The sequence below is a fragment of the Eucalyptus grandis genome, chromosome 11 (assembly GCF_016545825.1).
Source record: "Eucalyptus grandis isolate ANBG69807.140 chromosome 11, ASM1654582v1, whole genome shotgun sequence".
NCBI lineage: Eukaryota > Viridiplantae > Streptophyta > Magnoliopsida > Myrtales > Myrtaceae > Eucalyptus > Eucalyptus grandis.
This window is the reverse complement of record NC_052622.1, coordinates 10,360,566-10,386,566: the sequence shown is the minus strand read 5'-3', so window position 1 is coordinate 10,386,566 and position 26,001 is coordinate 10,360,566. Positions and strand designations below refer to the sequence as shown.

The 26,001-nt window shown below is 41.1% G+C and overlaps 1 protein-coding gene across 3 annotated transcripts; it reads left to right on the top strand.

Annotated features, from left to right (window-relative positions):
* The first annotated feature begins 14,755 nt into the window (after positions 1-14,755).
* Positions 14,756-22,096, top strand: LOC104429349 (disease resistance protein RPV1-like). Of its 3 annotated transcripts, none has more exons than XM_039305563.1 (7): positions 14,756-15,047; positions 15,177-15,255; positions 16,886-17,391; positions 17,802-18,978; positions 20,519-20,794; positions 20,898-21,675; positions 21,865-22,096. In XM_039305563.1, exons 3-6 carry the CDS (start codon positions 16,886-16,888, stop codon positions 21,573-21,575), a joined length of 2,637 nt encoding a protein of 878 aa, XP_039161497.1. In that variant the 5' UTR covers positions 14,756-15,047; positions 15,177-15,255; the 3' UTR covers positions 21,576-21,675; positions 21,865-22,096. The 3 variants fall into 3 exon arrangements, with proteins under 3 accessions (XP_039161497.1, XP_039161496.1, XP_039161498.1); XM_039305562.1 differs by having other exon boundaries at positions 15,177-15,262; XM_039305564.1 differs by lacking the exons at positions 14,756-15,047; positions 15,177-15,255 and adding an exon at positions 15,271-16,208.
* The last annotated feature ends 3,905 nt before the right edge of the window (positions 22,097-26,001 follow it).

Here is a 26,001-nt window from a genome sequence, read left to right as displayed (position 1 = left end):
GCAGATAGCTTCAAAGAGTGAACCCAGAGGCTAACTGATAACAGCCGGTCTTTCATGCGGGACTTTGGATGAAGAATTGTACAACTTACCACAGTGAGGGACATCGCTCTTAATTCGGAAAGCTGTACTCTATACAAAACATGCTGGGAACAAACCGCGGTGCGATCGCATCACATATAATGCCAATTACACTATATTATTCACTAATATCACATGTAAGATGCGAAAGCGCAATCCAAGATCTCCATAACTAAAATAAAAAACATATATAATCGAGTAGAAAGATTAATGCACCTCATTTGGACCATCGTTCTTGATGCGGAACGGTGACGATCCAAACTCAAGAATTTCTCTTCTATTGCCCTCTATATTTCAATGAAACTGCCTCTCACCCTTAGCGCTATGCAAACACTTTTTTGTGAGGATAATTGTGTGTGTTAGGATTAGAGGGGAGACTTGAATATTATTTATAAAGTTTTCAGTCGGACCTTCTCATTACAAGCCGAACTCAACTTGGCCTACACTAGTCAATCCCACATTAAACAAATTAAGAAACTTTCCATCTCACTTTAGACTAATCCCGTAAAATTGTAAATTATAATATCAGTTAATGTAGCCCATATTAGGAAAATTCTTCTAGTTATAAGTAAGCTTGCTCACATATAGTTCATGACGGTGGTGTCATTAAGTAACGCCTGGGGATGCAAAGGCTCATTTCATAAATGGTTTACGAAGCTGTGGCAAATTGCATAATGGGCAATGCATAAGCACAAGCGCTCCATTAGAGTTTGGCGCACTAAATTTATAAAAAGTCTTCCTATCTCTAACATTCTTGGCGTTATTTATTTATTTATTTATTTGTCTACATGATTTAAAAATTTAAAATCATTTTGAATTTTCAGTTAACGTTATTCAAACTTATTGAGAACACCCTTCAATATGATTGACCCGATGCATCCTATCAATAATCCTTGAAGACAAGCCACTCTTCTAGTTTGTAGATACAAATTTACAAAACAGCATAATGTTGCCTTTTAATTTATAAAGAAAATTGTCTAATCATAAATTTATTGTACTTTTGCAAATTCAATCATAAACCTTTTAATTTTGTCAATTCAGTTATAAACAATTTCATTTCTTGCCAATTAGTTTTTTTTTCTTTTGGTAAAGGTAAAGAATAATATAGCTTTGGACAAAATACAAAGACGGCGCCAAGGCTTACACTCTAAGGAAGACCGAAGAGTGGAAGGGAGCCGTGACAAAGCCAAAGGCAAGCGGACCAAAAGGAGAAGATCCACAGTTACAACACAAAAACAAGTACAACCACCAGACCTCCGCCAAACATTCGAAAAACGAAGAAACGGAGTGATGATGAAGCTTGTAGCAGAACGAGAGAAGAAGCGGGGAGACTAATGCCCGAGACGATCCATAAAGATGGAGGGATCAAGATCCCAGCTTCTTTGGAGACGCCTATTTCTCGGCGTGTCCGGAACACCTGTGAATGTAGTCGCTTTATCTTTGACTATCTTCATAAGGTGGTTCTTCAAACGGGGACAACCAAGTGCTTCCCCTCGGAAAATAATATCATTCATTTTCTTCCAAATCAAATAACAAAGGCCACCGAAAGAGAACTGCGCAATCCGATGGTAGAAATCCTTACCGAAGAGCAACCTGATCGCCCAAGCAAGGTTGTCCATCCATGGCCTCGATTTCCAAGGTAAATTGCATCTCGTCGCCCAAAAATAAGCAAGCGTGGCCGAGATACAACAGTTGAAGAACAAGTGATCAATAGAGTCCGGAGTAGCATTACAGTATGCACAAGTACCCGAGACAATTCTACCGAGAATGGATTAGGAATTCTGGGTAGGTAATCTTCTTGGTAATCAACCACAAGTTAAATTGATTTCTAGGGACAATATCGAGTTCCAAATAAAGGAGTCCCAAGAAACTCTTTCCTTCTTTATTCTAATGAAATCCCATGCAGAGGCAACAAAAAGGATCCGGATGAGTGATGATTCCAGTGAAACAATCCGGTGCATCAGTTTGATCCGGACGAGAAAAACCACAGCTCTCAAGTGAACTCTTAAATGCATGACCGAGGGGGAGAATAAATTTGCAACAACAGCATGCTTAAGGAGACCCGACAATTCAATGATGGATGTCGGAAATAAAAGATCAAGGGGGCCATCAGAGCCATTGATCATGCCATAAAGAAACTGAAAATCCATTACCAATCTTCCAAGCGAAGCAAGACCTAAACTCTGTTCTTAATTGCAATATTTTTTTCCAGCCCCAAGAACACGTAGAAGGTGTTGAGGCGATCCAGAAATTGTCCTTTTTTAAGAAATTAGAATGGATCCATCGACACCACAACGATTCTTTGTCGGTGAAAAGGATCCATATGTACTTAAGCATGGCCGCTCTATTGCAGTCTTTCAAATTCCTTATGCCGAGCCCACCTTCATTTTTTGGGAGACATATGTCATCCCACGCAACCTTAGCCCCACCTTTACCAAGTGCGGATCCTTTCCATAAGAATTGTCTCAAGATTGTTTCAATACTAACCAGAATCGACGCCGGTAAGGTAAACACACTCGACCAATATGATTGAATGGAATGGAAGACTGACCTGATGAGCTGCAGTCTTCCAGCATATGATAGAAATCTTTGAGTCCAAGATTGAGCCCTTCTTGGAATCTAAAGGCCATTTGAATATAATTGCGAAGAGACAGAGATCCTCCCGACATAAAGATTTCGCTCTTGTTTCTATTCGGGATTAAGCCACTCCATGAAGAGAATATATCAAGGCCCTCCATCTTGTCAATTTTGATCAGAAAATGTTGATGTGGACGTTGGCAGCATCACATAAGACAGCCGACACTGACATTGACATTTTAATAAAATTTTAATTTTTTTAATTTTTTCTTTCTTTTCTTTTTGGCTTTCTTCTTTTCCTTTTTCAGTGAACGTCCACCAGTCATAGGCAACGGCCGCCTGACTAGCCTTGCATGCCATAAGCAAGGCCTAACCCTTGCATGCCATAGGCAAGGCCCAGGTGGGTGAGGGCAAGCCCCAACGAGGGGAACCCTTGCCTTGGGGCGGCCCAAGCAAGTGTCAGCCTCACTTAGGCCAAACCTAGTGAGGCCAACGCTCGCCCAGGCTAGGGCGGCCTCATCAAGTGAGGGTGTGACATCCCGATTTTCCAATTTTGATTTCAATTAAATAAGTCGGGCATTTCATCTTCGCGTCTATAGCTTTCTTCTCTGAGTTGGCCACTCACGAGATAATTAGTCTATCAGGTGAAGCCGTTAAGGAATCTAAACGCAATAGACTTGAGAATTCGACCATGAATTGGCTACTCGATTGTATTAATCTGCAAGGATCATTACGACACTGTCAGAATCGAACAGAGATCAATAATAGGTCGATTCGACTGAGATATGTGATTAGAGTGCGGGTGATTCCACCTAATCGCAATATCCTCGTCGACCAGGCACTAGACCGATTCTTCGTCGTTTTGGGTACCTGTGTCATGTCGAAACCTCGAGATTTCTACGACAATCGAGAGTCGCCAAGGTGTCGAAGATGCACTTTGTGGCTTGAGAATAATCAACCACGGGTCAATTGCCTGAGAAAATTCCTAAAAGCTACCCGGTAGATTAGGACGCGCTAAAGTCGCGCGGATTGAATTTAACCGTGAAATTGAATCCGATTATAGAAATTGGAAGTTACTCAAGTCACAATTCATTTTAGGAATGTCGACTCATCTCCGAGAAGATTTTTCTACAAACCGAGATTTTTGGCGGAAAAGCAAAGTAATGCCATTTTTGTTCGGGATTGTCAGAGGGCCGTTTTTAATTGAATCTTCGGGATGCAAGTTGGATCATTTGATGGGAAAAAGTCATGAGACGGACGAGGATACCTTGATGGATTTAATTGGGCTTCAATTGGATGTGTTTGGTTGAGAATTGGATGAAATTGATTGAGATTGAAGAGGGAAATGTAACAAATTCGTATGCCATGGGGGGAGAGCTATTTTGCACCTATTGGCAACGTTGTGGAGGAAGCTTGAGGAGAGAGAGTGGCTGAGGTCATGTAATGTCATGGTGGGGCAAAGCCAATGAGAGAATGGCAAGTGTTGAGCTCTAAAGAGCCCTAGGAGACCCCCCTTGCTCAGCAGCCTTCTTCTCCCTTAATTTGTGGCTTTCTCCATTATTGTTGAAGGAGAGAAGCTCAGCAAAAACCAGAGAAACCGAGCAGCAACAGCCCTCCACCGTCGCATGCCCATCGGACTCCATTTCTTCCTCTGTTTTCTCCTCGTTTCGGTTTACGCTCCACCGACCTTTCGCCAAATATTCGAGTTAAATGTCGACTTCCCAACCGAATCGAGAATGCTCCAGTCCGTGACGAGGACATCCAGCCCGTTCCAGAGCATCCCGCCGCTCGCCGGAACGATCCTCCGGTTGTCCCGAAATCCTTAGAGAAGCTGCCGCTCGCTGGACCGTCTGGTTCCGCCCTGCTCCGCCTGTTCCGCGTTTTCTTGCTGTTTCGCCCCTTTCCGACCCTTCCTTTGCCCATCCCAACCTCCTACAAGATCCCTAAGACTCCTGGGAGCCATTGGTTGCCAACCACCCGCTTGCCGGAGCTCCGATCGGCCCGTTTTCGCCGTTGAAGTTGCTGGTTTCTTCTATGCAATTCAGCCCATATCGAAACGCGAGAAAACCGAAAGCCGTGAGGTCTTCAAGGCCCGTTTTAGGTGTCTTCCCGGCCTTGGTTGGTGTCGCTGCCTTGAGGTTTATCGCCCGCCTTGGCGTCGCCTTCGCCGTGGACTCGCCGGAATGTTAATCCGGTGAGTTTATCCTCTAATTCTTGCTTAGTGAGTTAATGATGCTTAAGGGGTGTTTAGATTAGTCTAATTAGGTTTAGGTGGTTAGATTAGATTATTTTAATGTAAATTAGATTAGTTGTGTGATTAGTTTAATGGATGTTTAATTAGGGCTAATTGTATGTTTAAATTAGTGTAATCTAGTTTAAGCCCTAATTAATTATATTTAATTAAATAATTATTTCGAATTTATAAATATTATTTTATTAAATTATATTATTATAAAATAATATTTAATTATATAATTTTCGGAATTAAATTTAATTATTAAATAATTTCGAAAATTATGCTTGGATGGCCTATTGTTAGAATTTCGCGGCGATCGCGATCGGTGCGATTGGTTTGTGTTAATTGTATGTTTAAATTGAGAAATTGAGTGATTGATGATTATGATTAATTATTCCAAAAGTGTGGAATTGAGTGATATTGATGAAATTGTGGTATTTAACTTGAAAATACCCTCGGTGTTGGCTTTTAGCACCGTAATTGGTTTGTATGACCATTTGAATCGATTGGATTGATTGATTGATTAAATTGAGGTATGAGTTGGTTTATTATTGAATTATCAGCTTTGGCGAGCAATTGGTTTATATATGTATCAGCTTGTGTGAGCATCATTGTCAGCTTGTGTGAGCATTGTATGTCAGCTTGTGAGAGCAATGATCATTTATCAGCTTGTGAGAGCAATGATTGTTTATCAGCTTGTGAGAGCAACGATCCATATATTAGCTTGTGCGAGCTATCATCTATGTATATATCAGCTTGTGCGAGCCGTAATTGTATTGATGGATGAATAGATGGTATGGTTTAATAGATGATATGAATTGATAAATGTGTGGATCGTATGATATCAATTAGATTGACTGAATTGATAGACCGATGGGTATGTCGGTAGTTTCAGCTTGTGCGAGTATTGTTGAATATGAATTGTACTGACGTGCGGGAAAGGGGCGAGGCGAGGTAAGCCCACTATCCTATTTGTGTGGCTAGAGCGCCCGAGGCGTATTCTCTCCTAATTGAGTTTTAGAGGTAGGACTCGGCGAGACGTAGTCTCATCCCCGTTGTGGGATAATATTTTAGGTCCCTAGATGACGATCGTGGAAGACCGGAAGTCTTGAAGTTTGGAAGGTGGATGCTGAAGAATCGACGAACGTGTCTGACAAGTTGATCATAGGACAGTTCCCTTTTTGTTAAGCTGGTCTATTTTGTGGTCAATCCAATGTTGTATATACACCTATGTGTTTATAAGAAAGCTTGTTTGGTTGTGATTGATTGCCTGCTTTTCTATCCCAAGTTAAATGTTGTCAGGGGATTTGTTTCGCTTCCGCATGCATAATAAAATTGAATGGGTCAGCGACGTGTCCTGGGAAGTCGCATTTGTATCGACTAGAGTGGGATGTGCGCGCGCTCGAGGTTCGGGGCGTGACAGAGGGCTCGCCAAATCTAGTTTGTGCGAGCTTTGGCGAGGCCAGCCCTTGCCTAGGCCAAGGCAGCGTTGCCTAACGTTGCCTAACGTTGCCGTCGCCTAGTCGATGCCTAGCGAGGCTACCTTGGCCCAGGCAAAGGTTAGCCTCGCTTGGCCTGTGTGAGGGCCCCCTCGTTGAGGCTTGCCCTTGCTTGGCCGGGCCTTGCCTGTGGTGGGCGAGGCCAACCGGCCACCGAATAAGAAAAAGAAGAAAGCCAAAAAGAAAAGAAATAAAAATATAAAAAATATAAAAAATAGTAAAAATTCAAAAAATAATAAAATATCACCCGCAATCCTATGTGGCACTGTCAGTGTCTATGTCAACATTTTCAAGCCAAAATTGATCAGATAGACTCAATTAGAACGAAGTAAAGTAGTTTAAGACTGTATTGACAAAATTGTAATAGGTTTAAGACTTTTTGGACAATTTTCCTTTTTATAATTGGTATGTTTCGGGCTGGACAATTATTTATGAGATTCACCCATACTTTTAAACTTTACACTATTGAAGTCACGCCTTCACATAACATTATCTATATATCCATGCTACGTTGAACCAATTCCTTTTCAAGGGCACTTGAGTGGGTTGACAGATGCAAATGATATGAAGCATGACTGACTTACTTGCAGCTGCCCTTTCAAGATAGAGATGATCGAGCAACGATAGTGGCATTGAATCCCATCTCGAAGGGAGAAGAGGTTATTTCATGTGGCTTGTTCTGGCTAAGCATATTCTCGGATGAATTTATTCAATTTTAGGTGAAAGGCAATGAAGCTTCGTTCTCTTCTAATGAGCATATACACAACTGACATGCAAAAAATTGTGAAATATTTAGATTGTAAAATATTATAGGTCACCTATTTAAATATAGAGGAGGATTTATCCTTTGAAAAGAGGCAGACACGACTTGCAGACTATGGTTTCACCTGCAAATGTCAAGAAAAATCTTAATAGACACTAATACATAAGTTTGCATCTATTGTTCATTCACACCACAAATAATTTTTAAGTTTTCGGTGTAACTATGGGATGATAGCTTAGTGGAGTACTGTGACATAATTACGACTCAATTAATGATTGCGATCGATAGATAGATAGATATAAGAGTACATCCATGTGCATGAACTCCCCGAGCCATTTTCCTTGGGACGTTCTGGGAATCTAGCATATTTTCTTGAATGCAAAGAAAAAAGAACACACGAGGCAACAAGAAAAGCAACAAAACTGAAGCAAGGTGGACATTCGAAACAAAAATTCAGAATATTCGCTCCGTCGATCCACTCGAAGATTCCGCATGACGGAGGGGGGATTATTTTAAGCATATTTCGCACAACTTTTGACAAGAAGATAACTTGACACGTAATGGTAAATAGTAACTAGCTGATGCGGACTTCGATTGGTCAAACTTGGGCGGAAGGAAAGAGAGTTAAATCATACAGTGGGCGACCTTCGCGGAAAGGAAGAGGCCTCGCGCGGAAAGACAGCGACAAGCGAAGGACTTCAATCATTGACCTTATACGCGGAATGAAAGAGAGTGGAAGTCGCTGCTCTTTTTAATCGTGCCTCCAGGCTGGGCGAGAATATCTCGGACGTCTTAAAATGGAGATGAAATTGATAAATTTTAAAGAGAGCGGACTCTTTGGCGATTTTAAACGGGAAAGTAGAGGGCTATAAAAGTAAAGGAATTGAAAATGCAGGTACTAAAAAATTAAAGGTTGCGAGAAATGTAAATGGTACCAGCAATTGAAAAATGTTGAAAGGTAAATTTACAGGAAAATAAATACGCAAGAACATGTGTTCCATAATTGATTAGACAATTCTTTATAAAGATTAGAACAATCATGGATTTTGAATTCACAAATAACTTCTTAGTACTAGCAATCATCCTTCCGAAATCTGTAAATGATCCCTTTTCATCAAACAGTGATATCCACAGGGACTAACAAGTTCCAAAATTATAGGGACGACCAACTAGCAATCATGTGATCTTCGAGTTTTAGCACTTAGCAAATCTACAATAGCTTGATGCCAATGACTTTATGAGTGATTTATTGATTTCCTTCGAGTTGTCGATGGTGAAGCCCCTTGTCGATAACTTTTGCAATGTTTAGTTATCATGTCCGGTGTTTTCCTAATTATTGAGCTCATACTTTCAGGCACGGCCTTGCTGAGCTGCATGAATCATTCCTGCCATCCCAACAGCAAAGCTTTCAAAAGAGAGATGGTATAAGTAATCCTGGGCACATTTTGCTTTTAATGGTGACGTCATTAATGTTTAGTGACGCCAGGAATATGAAGGCTGATTTTCATAAATGGCTTATAAAGCAAAGTGGGAAACTCCTTAATGGGCAATGTGTAATCGCTCCATCAGAGTTTGGCACAATCTTTTCTTAAGGTCTCTGCATCTCTAGCATTCTTGACGTTTTTATTTTTTTCTTTGGCATAGTTTACGGTTTCAAATCCTTATGAGTTTCATGTTGACATTATTAAAACTGACTGAGATCACTCTTCAATGTGATTGACAGGATGCATCCCTTTCGACGATCCTTGAAGGTCAACCGCTCTTTTGGTTCTAAGATACAAATTTTACAAGCATAATATAACATTGCCTTTTATCCATAACTTGCATCTCATAAGCCGTTTAATCATTTTACGAGATACGCTCACGCTTTTGAAACTTCAGACCGGTGAAGTCGTGCCTTCTTCACATAACATCATCTATACCTATGGAAAAAATTACCAAAAAAGTTCCATGCATATGACACTTGCACTAGTTCAATCATAAACTTTTTAATTTAATTAATTTAGTTCCAAATTTTTTTTTATCAATATACCATTCGACCAGAGTACCTAGTGCTCCGGCCTAGGTCCTCGACACTCCAACCTTGGTCCATGAGGCTAGCACAGAGATGTCATTGCTTGTGCCTGGGTCCCTAACAACTAGGCTCAAGTCCTTGATGCTTGGCCTTAAGTCTATCAAGGACAAGCCCCGAATTTTAGTCATCGGAACTTAGGCTCGGCATTGACGAATAGGGGCTCAAGCCCCAGGATCCCAAGCTCAGCCTTGATGGACTCATGCACTATGACACCCCGAACCCTTCGGAAGTCGCCACAGGCACCAATTGTTACACCTTACTACCTCTCTCTAGAAGAAACGTCGTAATTCATAGACGTTTTTTTTTTTTAAACGGTCCCAGCGTGACTCATTAGCGAAAGCAAAATAAAACATCACCATCTCTCCCCCTACCAACCATGATACAAATACACACCACTAATCACCATGATTAATAGACAAGCCACGACACTTTATTTACATATATTTTTAAGATGGGATTTCCTAGGTCGATACATCAAAAAGGAAAAGCCAGGACTCAGCCACGTCCGGCCTAAAACCCCAAAAAGAAACCCTCGACCCGCTACAACTTACGTGCAACAATCCCCATCATCAGTGTAGGCTAACTATCCCCAAAAAAGATCCAGCTCCTACTCGTCACGCATGGGCCCTCACACCCAACCCGGTGCATCAGGCGGTGGCGGAGGCAACATCCCTTGCATCGCTCCATCTCGACAAACATGGACGGATATGAACTCCTGAATGACGGGGCCCCCAGCCAGGCCCACGTCGTACATCACTAAACAGCGCACTCGAATAAAAGTCAATCCATGAACAGAGGGACAGTCAATCTCTATGCACTTGACCTCGACATCGGATGGTAGACCGTAAAACACACCCCGCGTGACGACAGGGAGCGGCATGCTGCTAATCTAAAATGTTGGTCCCCAAAAGGGGTGAGTACAATCACTCAGCAGGTAAAGGAATCCAATAACCACTCAATGCATCATACAAGTCATACATGCATTCCAGGCGTTACTTACCTTGGAGCCATGCGTATACTATCATGCATCATCACCACAATCATAACACATACATGCGTATCATCATGTCATACTCTTATCATCGTCATCATGCCATTATTTTATCGCACACATGTCATCATCATCATATACATGACATCATTATACCATACACATGTCATCATTATCATGGCATCATCACATCACACATGTCATCATCATCATGGCATCATCATATCACACATGTCATCATCATCATGGCATCATCATATCACACATGTCATCATCATCGTATTATACACAGGTCATCATCATGCCATAGGTGATCATCATCATGTCATATCATATCATGCATTATCATCATCATGCATATCATCATGTCATATCATATCATGCATGGTTCAATTTCCACTTTTAACTTTCAATTTGATCACCACATCACCTTTCCTCGGATCACCACTTTCATCTCATATTTTACACTCACATCCCATGCGAGAAAAACCTCCGGCATTCAGCCATTCAAGGCCACCGGGCATCCGGCCCCCCACATTCCGGGCATCTCGCACCCCAACTGGCATCACGAGGCATCCTCTCGGGCAAAGACCTCCGACAAGGCTTCCGGCATTTACACTCCCTGGCCGGGCATCCCACATCCCTACTGGCATCGCGAGGCATCCCCCTGGGCAAAAACCTCCAGGGCTTCCGGCACCCCCAACTTTCCGGGCATCCTGAAACTCCCAAGGCCATCCAGCAATGTATCTCTATACATTCCGGGTATCATCATCCACCACAACAATCTCCTCATTTAACATTATTCATGTCCACCAATTTTGGTCTTAATTTAGCATGGTAAATGATGTATTGGCAAATCAACAATCATGTTCAGCATTTGAATTCCCACATGCATCTCGATTCATTGTCATGCATACATCAAGACCTCATCATTCATACTACATGGTACAATTATTCATGAAATAAAATTTAATGGAATTATGCCAAATAAAATAATCCATTTTTCATGCCCTTTTTATTTATTTAAATTTCAGCTTGTGCCATTTTCAAAAATATTAATTTAATATCTATATAATTCTCAAAAATCATAAAAATTTAGGCAAGTGATAATCAAGACAATAGGATAATGATTTCATGCAAAATACATGGCCAAATAGAATTTCACATAATTTCATAATTCACACAAAACAGCATGTAATTTTCGGATGAAATCAGAATGCACAGTTTCGAAGAAATTCGATTAAAATATCCATACAACCTCCAAAAATTACGAAATTTTACCTAGTTATAGCCAAGACACTAAAGTACATTTTTCATGAAGACTTCCAAGTCAGATTCTCTCTAGATAAATTTCTACAATCTCACGAAGCTTCTGGATCTAACACCGAATCGTCCAGTGCATGCTTCTCCGAAATACTGAGTTTTCACCTACCTATTATTCTTATTTTCCTCTGAAATTTGGATATGTTCTACATCAAGATGTTCTATACAAGTTTCATGAAGAGATCCAAGTCAAATATCCAGAGTATAGTCGTTATTTAGGTCCATGAAGTCTCGGGTGTCCTGTAATACATCTCCAGAATTACCGTCTTCAAGATCTAGTCGATTTACTAGGTTATACTTGTTCATTTCACTTCAAATTTGAGTATGTTGTATTTTAATATGTCCCCTAAAACTTTCATGAAGAAATAAAAGAGAGATTCTTAGCACAAATCAACATGCAACCACAAATCCATCAAAAGGTCAGTGAAATCTTTCCAGATCTGAGGTCTCCGTAGGATGAGAGTTTAACCCCTCAAATCTCCATCATTTTCCACCAAATTTTAGTATGTTGTAGTTTAAGATGTTAAATACAACTTTCATGAAGAGATCAAAGCCAAAATGGGACTCTAAACATGCATGCAAGCTCTCACAACATTCTGACTCGAGCGGATTCAAACGAAAACAGCAACCTTGCTCAAGAACAAGTCATCCAAGCTTTGGTTTTCCTCTCCTAATCACCCAAAATTCGACATACATGTAACACACACACATGCAAGAGCAGCAAGAGGACCCCAACTTGCCTCTAGACCAAACGGACGACGGCACACGGCGGCGAGCATGGCGGACGGACGGCGACGACTCCTCCTCATCTTCTCCTCCCTCTCGGCCACTCTCCCTCTCTCTCTCGCGAAATCTCTCTCTCTCTCTCCCTCTCTTGGCCGAATGAAGCAACCGGCCACCTCTGTCTCTCTCTTCCCTTTTATTTCCCCTAAACCTCATCATTAGTAATCATTGTTTGCCTTTCAATTGACCAATGCATGCCATCCTTCTCTAAGCCAATGCATGAAGACCTCTTGCCACTTGTCTTCATAATGGGCTTTTGGGCTTGGGCCGGCCACTCTTGGGCCTCCTCTTGGGCGGTCGACAGCCCCTTTCGTGGGCCAAATTGGGCCGACTTGCTTGGCCCACCAAGGCTTCGGCTAATGGGCCTAAGGCCCCACCTAAAAATTAACTTTTCCTCCCCTTTTTTTTTAATTTCTTCTATAAATTTTAAATTTTAATTTCCACATGGCCAAAGTCTTGTGACATTTTATTTAATTCATAAGGTGCATGGCCAAGCATAGATCATTATCATTAATCTATCAAATTTAAAATCTTATAATCACAAGCACAAATCACTTAATCTTAAAAAGAAGACTAATGGCTAAAGCATAAATCATAGGTAATGAAATTACCTAATTAGAGGCTTTAACACACCTTATAACTTGACTTTGAATTTTGGGATGCCACATGCACGGGTAGGATCCTAGGCTTCGGCCTCGATGGATCCGAACTCAAGCATGGAAAATCTGGGCATTAGCACTAAAGTTTCAAGCTCAGGATTAGTGTCGATGGACCTAGACTCGAGCATCGAAGACCCACGCATGAGCACTAGGGTCCCGAGCTCGGCCTTAATGAACTCGACCTTAATCTCAATAGACTTGGGCTTGGGCCTAGGGAATTTGGGTATAGGCATAAGGATTTTGGGCTCGACCTTTGTCAACCCAGACTCGGGTACAAGCGCTGAAGTCCTAAACCCTATCTTGATGGACTTGAGCACGAGCATCGAGGTCTAGGGCCTAGGCCTCGTTGGTCCCAGACTGAATGTTAAAATTATATCTTCAATTTAAGCTCGTTTCTATTTTCTTATTTGGATCGGATTTTCTTCAATTATGTGATAAACGAGGCACGCGTGTTTGGGGGTCTTCAATTTCTTTGCCCAGAGCACCAATGGTGTCTTAGGGTGCGTTTGGATGGGCATTTAGAAAGCCCATCCAAGCCCCAAAGCCCTTTCACCCAAAAAATGGGTGTTTGGCAACCATTCCCAAGGGGCTTTCAAGTGAAAGTTTCCCCTTGGGAATGCTGAAGGTCCATTTAATGAAAATTTTATTTCCCATTTTACCCCCAAAAGTTTTTTGAAAACCCACCATTGCCCTCGCATTTATTTATTTTTAAATGAAAAGAGCAATGCCCTTCGTCGGACCGGCTAAGGGCGGCACGGTCGCCGCGAGCCGGATCGCGCCGGCGGCGTCGGTGGAGGTCGGGCGACCTCCGGAGAGGTCGCGCGACCCAACCGAGGGCACGCGGAGATCGCCCGACCTCGGGCGACCGGGTCGCTCGACCCGGGGCCGCGCGACCCGGGCGACCGCCGCTGGGTCTCGCGGCCGCAGCGGCCCTCGCCCGGGTCTCGTGAGGGTCGCGCGACGGCGGGCCGCCGCGGCCGCGAGACCCCCGGGCGGCGGTCGCCCGGTCGCGCGGCCCCGGGTCGAGCGACCCCGTCGCTGAGGTCGGGCAACCTCCGGCGGCCCTCGGGTCACGCGCGACCCTCACCGAGGTCACCCGACCTCTCAGCCCGACGGCCGGCGCGATTCGCCGGGCTGGCTCGGCAGCCCTTCACGGGTCCGGCGGGTTTAGAATTATTTTTCCCAAAAAAGAAAAAGAAAATATAATACCCATAAAGCCCTTTCCAAAAGTTTTTTACCAAACGCACGTTCAACTTAAAGTCCTTTTGCAAAATTTTTCCAAACACAACCGCATTTTCCCCAATAGGCTTTGGGAAAAGATTCAAGATTTGCGTTGGGCTCAAAGCTTACGAAATCTTTGAACCAAACGTAGCCTTTAAAGCACTAGCTGCTATCATTCCAAGATGCGCGCCCACCCAACGGTGGGGAAGTAGAGCTTGGTCAAACCTGGGGAAGGTGTGCTGAGACACCATTGGTGCTCCCTGGCGATTATCATTCCATTTTTATAACCCGAAATGGTGATTCCGATAACCAGGCATTTTGTTAAGGTCCTTAGTCTGGACCAGGGGGTCTTCAATTTCTTTGCCCAGAGGGCTGCTTGTTGGTGGAGATATTTATCCAAGTTTGACCAAATGGTGGACTCATGGAAAATTGAAGAATTTTCTTCCTTGACCGTACGAAAGAAAACGCGTGGGATCACGAAGTAGTTAGAAAAAACGGATAAAATAAATCGAAATCCGGGATTTCTTTGTCTTCTTACTGTACAAGTCGCAGCGTCAAGTACGCTCTCACTTTCTCAAACCTGGCCTCTCTTTCTCTCTCTCTCTCTCTCTCTCGTCTCTTGAACGGCGCTTTCTCAGATCTGGCCTTCTCTCTCTCTCTCCTCTCGATCGTCTCTTGAGCGGCGCTTACTCAGATCTGGCCTCTCTCTCGTCTCTCGAGTCTCTCCTGCGGCGCCACTCGATCTTTCTCTCTTGCAATTATCTCCTGACACCTCTCTCTCTCTCGGTCTCGCGGGTCGCGGCCTCACCTTTGTCAGTCTGCAGTCAATCGGCCCGCTCTCAGGTACTACTCTCTCTCTTAACGGTTTGGATTTGGATTTCTTTGTGGACTGTTTCGATTTCGGTCTGCTGTGGTTTCGATTCCTTTGCTCTTATGTGCTAAATGGTGGGAGTGTCATCGGTCGCGGTGCAGATACAGGAGCTGCGACGAGCTCACTCTGGGTGCGACTCTCCCTATCTCTTACACCCGCGGAGGAAGAGAGTTCTCAGGGGTCGGTGGTAATGGTTTTTCCGATGGCATTTTCATTTGATGGATGACGATGACGATGATCTCATATCTTTAATGATTTTTCATTTTTATAGAATTTCCTTTTTCTTCCTTTTGATTTTGATTTGTGGATGGTGATGTGGGGCCTCCCATGGATGCATGATGCAACGGCTTGTTTATTTTCTAGTATGAAGTTCTTTAGTTGCAAGCCGAAAATTTTATAAGGGGAAAGATTTTCATGTGAATTTTCATGTGAATTTTACATGTAGTATACTTTTCCAAATAATCAATTACGGGATTTTATCAAGTTTAGGTTCCATTTATTTCTAAAAAAATGTGATATTTCTGAAAGTATTTTTCAGGAAATCATTTTTAGTAAAATGAAAATATTTTTGGATGTTAAATCGAAACTTGAAAATTATACAGAAAATATTTTCCGTCATTTAATATGGAAAATCTGATTTGATTTTCCTAAATAGACATATACTATTCAAGTCTTAGATAGTGGAAACCCCAATACAGGTACTAGAGGCTCAAGTCTGGCCACGATGGACCTTGACCAGGGCATTGGGGATTTGAGCTCGGGTATCAAGATCTCTCACTCAGCCTTTGTGGACCCTAGCCTGAGTGTTGAAGCGTCAGGCTAGGTCTCGATGGACCTGGGTGTGAGCATCTGTGGCCCAAGCTTTGCCTCGATGGACTTGAGTGAAGGTGTCGAGATCTAGGTAGGGGCACCAGATCCAAGTACAAGCACCAGTATCATGAGCCTAGCGTCGATGGACACGGGCCGGTTCTAGAGACCTGGTGGGATGCTAGGGACCTAGGAACCAGTTGGAGTTTCCATGTCCAAGCGTTTTTTAAGCAAGGACTTTTTCCAAGACATAGCTTTGTGCTTTCGCCTAAACAAGCACGCTTAACATCAGACTCTCATGTAATCCAAACCGTCATATAAAAAAGGTAAAAACCAATCTTATAGGAGAGTCCAATAAATTTGAATTTTTTCTCCTGAGTCCAATCGAGCAAAAGAATAGGGTATACTTTATACCAATTTGTTTGATGTCTAGCACTTTTTTCTACATAGATGAAGCAACGGTTGATAAGGGTGGATGTCTGGCAGTTTTTTTCTAGTAACAGTTGATAAGGTGAGCGATCGGATTGCCTTAACTGGAAATTGGACCAAATCGGTTTAGAACCAGTCCTATACACTTTATTTAAGAAGATTAATAAAAAGTAGATGCAACTATGGAGAATATAAGCTGTGGTAAGCTTAAAGTAGGGGGGGGGGGACAGCTCAACTGACAAGACTATAGTATTCATAGTCTGAAAAAGTAGTATATGCTGTTATTAAGCGATACTTTGATGAATGATCTAATTCGCGGGAAAGAGAGTGGAAGTTCCTACTCATCTTGATCGGGCTTGCCTCTAGAAATCTTCCCGGGGGGGTGGGGGGACAAGACTATAGTATTCATAGTCTGAAAAAGTAGTATATGCTGTTATTAAGCGATACTTTGATGAATGATCTAATGCGCCGGAAAGAGAGTGGAAGTTCCTACTCATCTTGATCGGGCCTGCCTCGAGAAATCTCCTCCAGCACTGCAAAAGAAGTGACTGGAATTTTTACTCTGTGTTATTAGATGGTGAAGGAAGGGGCCAATTCAGGGACTGCAACAGATGCCATCTACGATGTGTTCTTGAGTTTTCGAGGATCAGACACTCGCAACGGATTCACGGATTTCCTTTATGTGTGCATGACCAAGGCAGGAATCCGCACTTTTAGGGACGATGAAGAGTTAGAGCCGGGCAAAAATATCTCGGAGATCTTGCAAGAAATAAAAAATTCCCATATATACATTCCTATTTTATCTGAACACTACGCCGAGAGTGAATGGTGTTTGCGAGAGCTGACACTGATGGTGCAACAGATGGTGCAGTGCAATTGCCAATCCATGAAGAAAGAGATAGTGCCCATCTTTTATGACGTGGATCCCTCGGATGTTCGGCTTGAAACGGAGCTGTACAAAAGTGCCCTAAGGAAGCTTGAGCTTGAGTTGGGCCTTGGCTCCCATGAAATCATGGAGCTTTGGAAGGGTGCTTTGGTCAGTGTGGCACAAATCAAGGGGTGGCACATAAAAGATAAAAGGTATTCATATGGTCTTCATTTACTTTTCTATTTATTTATTTAACAGATTATTGTTAGATCTACCCACTAGGAGTGTACATAAGCGCCACAGGGTTGTGTACATCGTTTTTTACCACTAGGCTAAGACTATCCACCTAATGATGAACTCTCAAAGGGTGCCTCGGGTGATTGTTTCAAATATGAAATTCTCTTATTCAAACTGTCTTGGATAAACTCATTGGAGGCAATACTCACCACCCTTGTAAGAGAAACTTGCTCTGATATACGTGGAAAGAGCAATTTATGTATAACCATGGCGAAAACCACATGGAAAATACATATTGGCACTCTAGGAATAATTATTTGCTTCTATTTGAAAATATAATTGCTTATATATAGTCTCATGTGCAGCAATTTCATGAATTTGGCAGGCAAGGCAAGGCAGCTGAAGATATCACTCAAAACATTTTACAGAAGATCACAAGAAGAAAAAGAGATTTACCTGCTAATCTAGTTGGAATTGATGATTGTAGAAGAAAAAGAGATTTACCTGCTAATCTAGTTGGAATTGATGATTGTAGAGAAGACATAAAAACACGGTTACACTGTTGTGACATTAGTGATGTACGATTTGTCATAATCCATGGGATCAATGGCATTGGAAAGACAACACTTGCCAAAGCAGTCTTCAACGAAATCTCTCATCTATTTGAAGGTTGCTGCTTCCTTTCAGACATCCGAGAATCATCTCTATTCGGTGGCATTGTGAAAATGCAAAGAAAATTTTTAAAGGATCTTTTCGATTACCCACTTCCTGAGACCTCTGACTTTGAGGAAGGGAACAATGTGATCAAAAAGATTTTACCTTGCAAGCAAGTCTTACTTGTTTTCGATGACCTAGATGGAAATGACCAGTTTATGCAACTACTAAAACTGTGTACTTCATGTCGCCCTGGCAGTAGGATCATCATTACAACCAGAGATAAGAGTGCTTTTCCTAAGACCAATGGGGAAGAATTGGAGGAAAATATCTTGATCGGTTCTACAAAAATTTTTCTGTACAAAATGAGGGAAATGCATTTTGATGATGCTCTTCTACTTTTCAACAAGCTTGTTTTCGACACAAATGTGGCTCCATGTGATGATCTCTCAAGGGATGCTGTTGCACTTGCTGGAGGACTTCCATTGGCTGTAGAGGAAATAAGTTCACTTCTTTGTACCAAAAGGGAAGAAATGAGGAAAACCACACTCAAGAAGTTGAAGGAAGTGCCTCCCGAAAAAGTCCACCAGAGTTTAAAGATTAGTTATGACGCTCTTGGATATGAGGGGCGACAAATTTTTCTTGACATTGCATGTTTCTTTGTTAACAAGAAAATAACTAATGCAATGTATATGTGGGATACTTGTGACCTTTATCCGGCGTACGAAATTGACATCCTTATAAATAAGTCCTTGATCACAGATGTTGGTCATGATAGAGTCAGTATGCAAGATCCGCTAAGAGATTGTGGGAGGGAAATTGTTCGTCAAGAGCATGTTGAAAATTACGGAGATCGAAGCAGATTGTGGTCTCCTGAAAAGGCCTTGGATATGGTACTAGCTAAAAAGGTAAGTACAACTCCTGCACATCTACACATCTAGGAGTTCGTCCCTCATGCATATTGCCTGTTCATTTATTACTAGCTAAGAAGCCTGTGCCATAGAAAAAAAACTTATGAATTAATAATGTTGTTCCTTAAAAGAGAAATTTGTTACTTATCTGAATTTCACCAATAAATAGGGAGCCCATTCTCGAAATTATTTTAATAAGGAAAAAAATCTTAAAACAACAGAAATAGGGTTTAAAAGGCCATTTGAACTTTTCCATTACATAAGCATAGCTATCCAAATCTTTCTTGTAACTTTACAATTTTTCTGCTTGATATGAAGTAGCAAAATCCATCTTGTTCTGTCTAGATAATGCACATTCGAACAGATGTGTATGTGTGTATATATATATATATATATATATATATATATATTCGGAAAAGTTAAAATAATTCTTCCTTCAAAAGTCTGATCAAATTTAGTCAGTGGCGTCAAAATTCCTTTAATTCTATACTGAACTACTGTGAATTATATCATGAGTCGAAATGTGGCACCTTGAAATTCACAAGTCACAAATCCAAACTCAATATTTTAGTTAACCTTTTAAACGATAAATATTGAATACACAATTACTTAAACCTCAGGTAATAAAGTCTACAAACATCAACTCCATCAAAATTCACCGCCAAAATTGTAATCACCAATCATAATTTATATAATAGAAATATCCAAGCTTTCCCTGGGCACCCTGATAGGATTAACCTCGACCCTAATTTTTTCAATCCCACTCAATTTCAGCAGAAGCTCTAAATCGGTCAGTTTTACTGCTGAGCAAGCCGATTACTGACATACTAAGTAGCAAACATCACTTTCACGGAATCAAACACATATTTATTGTATAATGCGTACTTCATATAATTAGAAATAATAGTTAGAAAATTATTATATACTTTCATATGGAAGCATAAATTTAGTCATCGAGTGTGCACAATTTCCAAAATAAAAACAATATCAAATTTAAGAGAGATCAATATTATATTTACCGATTGATGGAACCGAACTCATTGCTCAAGTCAAGACAAGGTCCAAAGCCATCTCGGCTATGATTAAGCCCCAAAAATCATATAGATAGAGATTGAGCCATAAAACAAAACTGGTCTATTCACACTTATGAATTTCAATTTCAATTTTTATAATGTATGATTATCATGTAGGTCGATCATGAGCATAAATCCAAATATCATCTTAAGAAATTAAATTTCTATCTTACAGAAGTCTTCTTAAATCACAGACATTCATATCCAAAAGAACTAATAATTTCCAATCAACAACAAAAGCGATAGTCTCCTTGCGAATCTTCCAAGGATGCTTCTACTTCAATTTTAAGTATCCAATATCATCTAATCGCAAACTTTATTATGCATATCATACAACCCGTAATCAAAGGAATCGCAAGCAACTGTTTCTTCCAACCACAAATATCTAGTACCTTATAAAAAGTCAAAATTTTTATTATTATTCATATAACTTAGTAAAAATAAAATATTATATTCTTTGTCAGGGAACAAATAATGTGAAAGCACTCAAACTACAGAGATCGAGACACAATTTTACTCGCGAGCATTTTGCGAATCTCGTGAATGTGAGGTTTCTTGAATTGGATGGAGGGAACTTTGTTGGCAACTTCGAGGATATTTTTCCAGAGCTAAGATGGCTTTGTTGGCGAAATTGTCCCCCAAAACTTCAAGCAAACAACTTTATTCTGGATTGCCTAGTTGTTCTCAAGCTTTCAGGCGATTTCACTGCAGAATATTGGAGCGGATGGGTCAAAATCATGGTACAATTTCACCTAATCCATTTACTCTTTCAATTAATTGTCTAATTGTTGATGACATGCGCCTACATATTCCTGAAAGTATTAACTTGGTGTTGTTTTACAGGTGGCAAGTAATCTGAAAGTTTTGAAGCTTGCAGGATCTAAATCCTTAATCAAAACACCTCGCCTCCCTAAACTTGTGAGTTTGGAGAGATTGGTTCTGAAAGATTTCCTAAGCTTGGCTGAAATTGATTGCTCGATTAATCAGCTAGAGGGGCTAACTCACTTGAAAATCAAGTGGTGTCCAAGTCTGAAAGAGTTACCCCAGGAAATTGGTTCCCTAACTAAGCTGAGAGAGCTCATCTTAATCCATGGTTTTAGTGTTCATTATTTGCCATACTCAATCAGTAATTTAAGACTTTTGTCAAGGCTAGTAATGGAGGATACAGGAGTAGTCGAACTCCCAGACACAATCAAAGGGCTAGTAAATCTTCAGTACTTGTGTTTGGCGTATTGTTCGAGTCTAAATTCGCTGTCGGATGCTGTTGGAGAGTTAAAGTCATTGACTGAGTTGGATCTATCTGGGACAAGTATCGAGGAATTACCTCGGTCACTTTGCAACCTCAAAGATCTGAAATTACGGATAAAGAAGAGTTTGATAAAAGCGCGGCGGATGGGGGATTTGCTTCGCTTGGAAGATATTGAGGATTGCTGGTCCTCTGAAAGAAGACTAGAATCAGATGGCATACTGAGCGTAGATCTTCCGGTACTTCCAGAACTTCCAAATTATACAGTTGTTTAGGAGTTGAGAAACTCCTCGCGTGGAAGCTATCTATTCTTCGAAGGTACCTACATGCGCTCGTTCCATTTGTGCCGCTGGGATCGGAGGAGGTCATCACAAGGTAAGCCCATCTTTTCTTCTTGTCTCTTGCTTTTCCCTGATTCCCTACACACCCAAACAAACTAGTCTCCTCCCCGGATATTGAGGCTGGGGGATACACCTTACCCTGTTTTATTAACGATCTAATAGCGTAGATTGCTTCAAATAGTGAAATGAGAAGCTAGCTGACAGTTGACGGTCACTCGTGCAGGTCTTTGGATACAGATTTCAATAACTTGCCTGATTGTGAGGGGACATCCCTTTTAATTCTGAAAGTTGCTCTCCATATGTATCATGGAGACCCCACCCCCTCTTATGTATCCCCGTTGATGCTTTTTTTTTATTTTTGTTAACGTGCAAGTTAGCACCTTTATATATTGCACAACCATTGTAATATTTGGGTGGACTAGTCCTGATTAGACGCCTAACGAGTCATCATAAAATGTCCCCTAATGCAGAACCTGCCGGGAAAAGACGGTCGTGAGATCACATCACATTAGGAAATTTCTTCTCCCCTCGGTGTGAAATGAGCACGATAAACGCTGCTATAGTACAGTAATGAAGCGAAAATGCAAACTCCGACATAGAATTTAAACGTGAGAACCCCATGGAAAAACCCACCGAGCAGGATCGCCAAAAACTTCCACTATGCAAAGCGAAGTTGCAATAGGCCTTCTATAGTTCTCTAGTTCCACTAGAGGTTACGTAATGTATCATCGAGACAACCATCTTCAATGACAGCAGCAATCTCATCTTCCAATGATATAGAGGAAAGGGCAGCCGAATTATACTAAGCAAGAATGCCAAAAATACACAGATTGAACAAGCTTAGCTGCAAATCGCTGACAAGTACACTAGCCATTCTATGTGGTCTAGCCATTCTATGTGGTGCATCCAGAACAAACATGGACAATTTTTGCAATTCTTTCTTTTATTTTTTTGAGTTCTTTTGACTTTTTTTCATTTACTTTTTTTTCCTTCTTTTATTCCTTTTCTTTTCATTTTCGCTTGTGACTAGCAGCAGCGGGCCACAAACAAGGACTAGCAAGAACCACGCTCACCAGATGCAGCCGAGGGTCGCCCTCACCCAAATGTAGGAGGGCACCCCTTCATTGCCCTCGCCCTCGCCAGGCGACAATCACCCAAGTGAGGTTATCTTGCATGGGTGACGGTCACCCAAGCGAGCGCGGCCCTCACCTGTGGCCAATCGGAAAAGGCAGGGAAAGGGGAAAAAAAGAAAGAAAAAGGAAGGAAAAAAATTGCAAAAAAATTATCTACGTCAAAACTAGCCATTGTCTATTAGTAGTTTCTAGCAAAAATTGGTTAGGAAAAACTACATTACCAAATCTTTAAAAGGTTTAGGACTCAATTGGTAAAATTAAGAAATTTAGAACTGAATTAGTATCTATACAATAATTTTAGCACTTCTTTCACATTTCTCTATATGCAGCAAACAAACAAGCATTCTTCTCCCGTATTATAGCTTGGATAAGAATTTCAACAGCGCAAGTCACCATACGAATTACTCCCAGTCTGAGGAGCGGCATGGTTATGCAGAACTTCACTGTCAAAGCTTTCTACCATCCTTTCTGGGCATCTCCTTTTCACGAGAGGACATGCTTTTTTTCCCACAAAAAACTTCAATCGACCTGCTCCGTATGGGAAAATATGCATGGTCTTTGGATCTTATGGACCAAGCCTACCTAAACCATTGAAATGAGTCCTATGTTGGATTCACGTAATTCATAGTTCTGATGATCTTGATCTACATTGTACGCAAACCATGCAATAATTGATTTGTATTGATGTGCTATAATTTTTGCCAAACTCATCAAGCCAACATGAGAAGCAAAAACATTCATACACGAGGAACAGATATCTCATCCTAAGAGACCCGACATATAATGGACTGCAATCGACCTTCAAGCTTTCCTGAACTTTGGGGTTTATCTTACTCCACGTTGCTCTTCCACAGGGTCAGCCCCAGCATGTGGTTTTGCTAGAAAAGCTTCGTTATTACACTTGAACCGTCAAGTGCAGGCGCCATCGGAGCAAAGTCGTCGAGCATGAATAAGTAATTGAAAGAGCCTGATTTCTTAGTTCTTAGTCTCGTGCAGAAAAATATGGAACTGTTTCCATGCAATCAGCAGTACAAGTTCGGAGGGTACGTCGAACAGTCGATTGGTTTCCCGATAAAATAAATTAAAAATTAGTAACTGCCTAACATTCAAATGAAGTTACTAATTATACAATTGTCAATACTATTACTAATTAAGGAAAGTCACTACATACCAGGACCATTACCGTCCGACAGAAGAAAGATTTTACAATGAATCTAGATATTTTACAATTTCTTATGGGAAGTTGCAATCATTAGGACATTCAAAAGACCATCAAATAACTTACCATCTCAATGAAAATTAGCCAATCTAAGGTACAAGTATGGTCGTGATGCGGTAATGACGATTCAATACAATAGCTTCGTTTTACGTTTTTTTATTTTTGGGGGCACACGTAGCTTAAAATTTGCATAAGCCATTGCCTGGCTTGGGCGCATACACTGCTTTTAGAGGGTAAGCCACAGGCATCTTACTCTGTATCCCGAACAAAATCCGACAATTGAAAGATGGGCAATTGCAACACATAACATAACAGCATACTCGTGCAATGGCAACTGAAAAGGTTCATTTTTCACTCCGATCGACTTGTAGAATGGATTCCTAAACTTCAGATATGTTTTGCAATCATACAAGCAAGTCATGAAGAAAGCATGTAACATAGTCATTTCATTTCTTAACATGTTTTGCAACATAATCTTGGAGCTTAGTTTGGGAAATGAAAAGTTCATGGATCAAGGTCGCAATGCCAAGATGACTGTTACACTAATAAGTTCTGAGAATACTGCAACACATCAAAATGTCGCGGCAAGATTTCACCCTATGTATGTAGGGGGATAAAAGATAGCCTAAAACGATTTGGGAAGTGACACAAGTTAAAAAGACTTTGATCAGAGGACCTACAGTTTATCAAGTTTCCATCTTCCAAATTAATGCCACTGAGAATAGTAATATATATATAGGAGTACATCCGACTAACTAAATGCTGTACACAAACCGCATCAGGTCTCCCGAAAATGTAAGGCTCACAGAATCTCACAAAGATAATAAATCGTATCTAAGGAATCGGACGATCCTACACATCCACGTTCACTGTCTCCTCCCCCAGCCCCTTCAAGTCCACGTTCTCACTATTATGCTTATACTGCAAGAGAAAATACTCAGAACATACAGTTCTGCAAGACAGAAGGACCCAGAGAACAATTGTAACCATTTGCAATCCCAAATTAGGTGAACACTAACTCGTTCAACCAAATCCCGTGAAACAGATCTATCCTCTCTTCCCCCTAGTACTAATGCTGAAAAAAGATGGAAACATACCTGAGAATAAGAATTCTTGTGAACATTGGGCAATGGCTGTATTGATGAAGGCAAGCCTTTCATTTCAGCCACCTCATTTCCTGCTGAAGCAAGCTGAGCTAATTCAATGTTCTCTTCTTCAATATCAGCAACTTCGTCAATAGCATGAGCAGCCATGCCAGTTGGTGGTAGCGTTATCCCAGTCAACGGTCCTTTAGGCAGAACCTTCAATTGAAAGAAAAAGAAATATATCTCGAGCACGCAATTGGAAAGTTCTAATAACCAACACAAAGACAGTTGTATCATCTCAAATACAAAACATCTGATGCATTAAGAACAAAAGGGAACCTTATCTGCTGAAGAAATGCTAGAAGATACAGTTTTCTCTCTCTTACTCTTGCCTTCATCAGCTTGCTTAGAACCGTTCTTTTGTCCATTCCCTTCTTCAACTTTGCCATCATTCCCTTGAGAGTATGCTTTCCCCCGTGAATACTTCAGTCTACCTGTTTCATGTCAATATGCCACAGTCGCAAGTTTTGCAAACAAATGCAAGCAAACAAGAAATATGAGGTTTTAATTGTATGAAGAGTCTACTTCACATAAGAAAATGCAGTCGACTGGGTCTCCTTGGTATTGATGACACGTATTATATGAATGCCTTACTCATGATAATCTGCTTGGGGCATTTAAGAAGTTTGGTTTTGGTTTGTCACGGTGATTTGGTTGTAGCATCTCCTGTGGAAATTCACTTTTTGTGTATTAATAATCTACCACTGAGGAGATGGTATATATGATGAACATGTCAGTCTTTGACATCCGCTACAAAATTTTGGAAGTTCATGCTTTTGCCAATGTCTCTAATGACAGGAAGAAGCCAAGGAAGTATCTCAACCTTATTTGGACTTGGAGATGAGTATGCAGTTTGCTGTTAG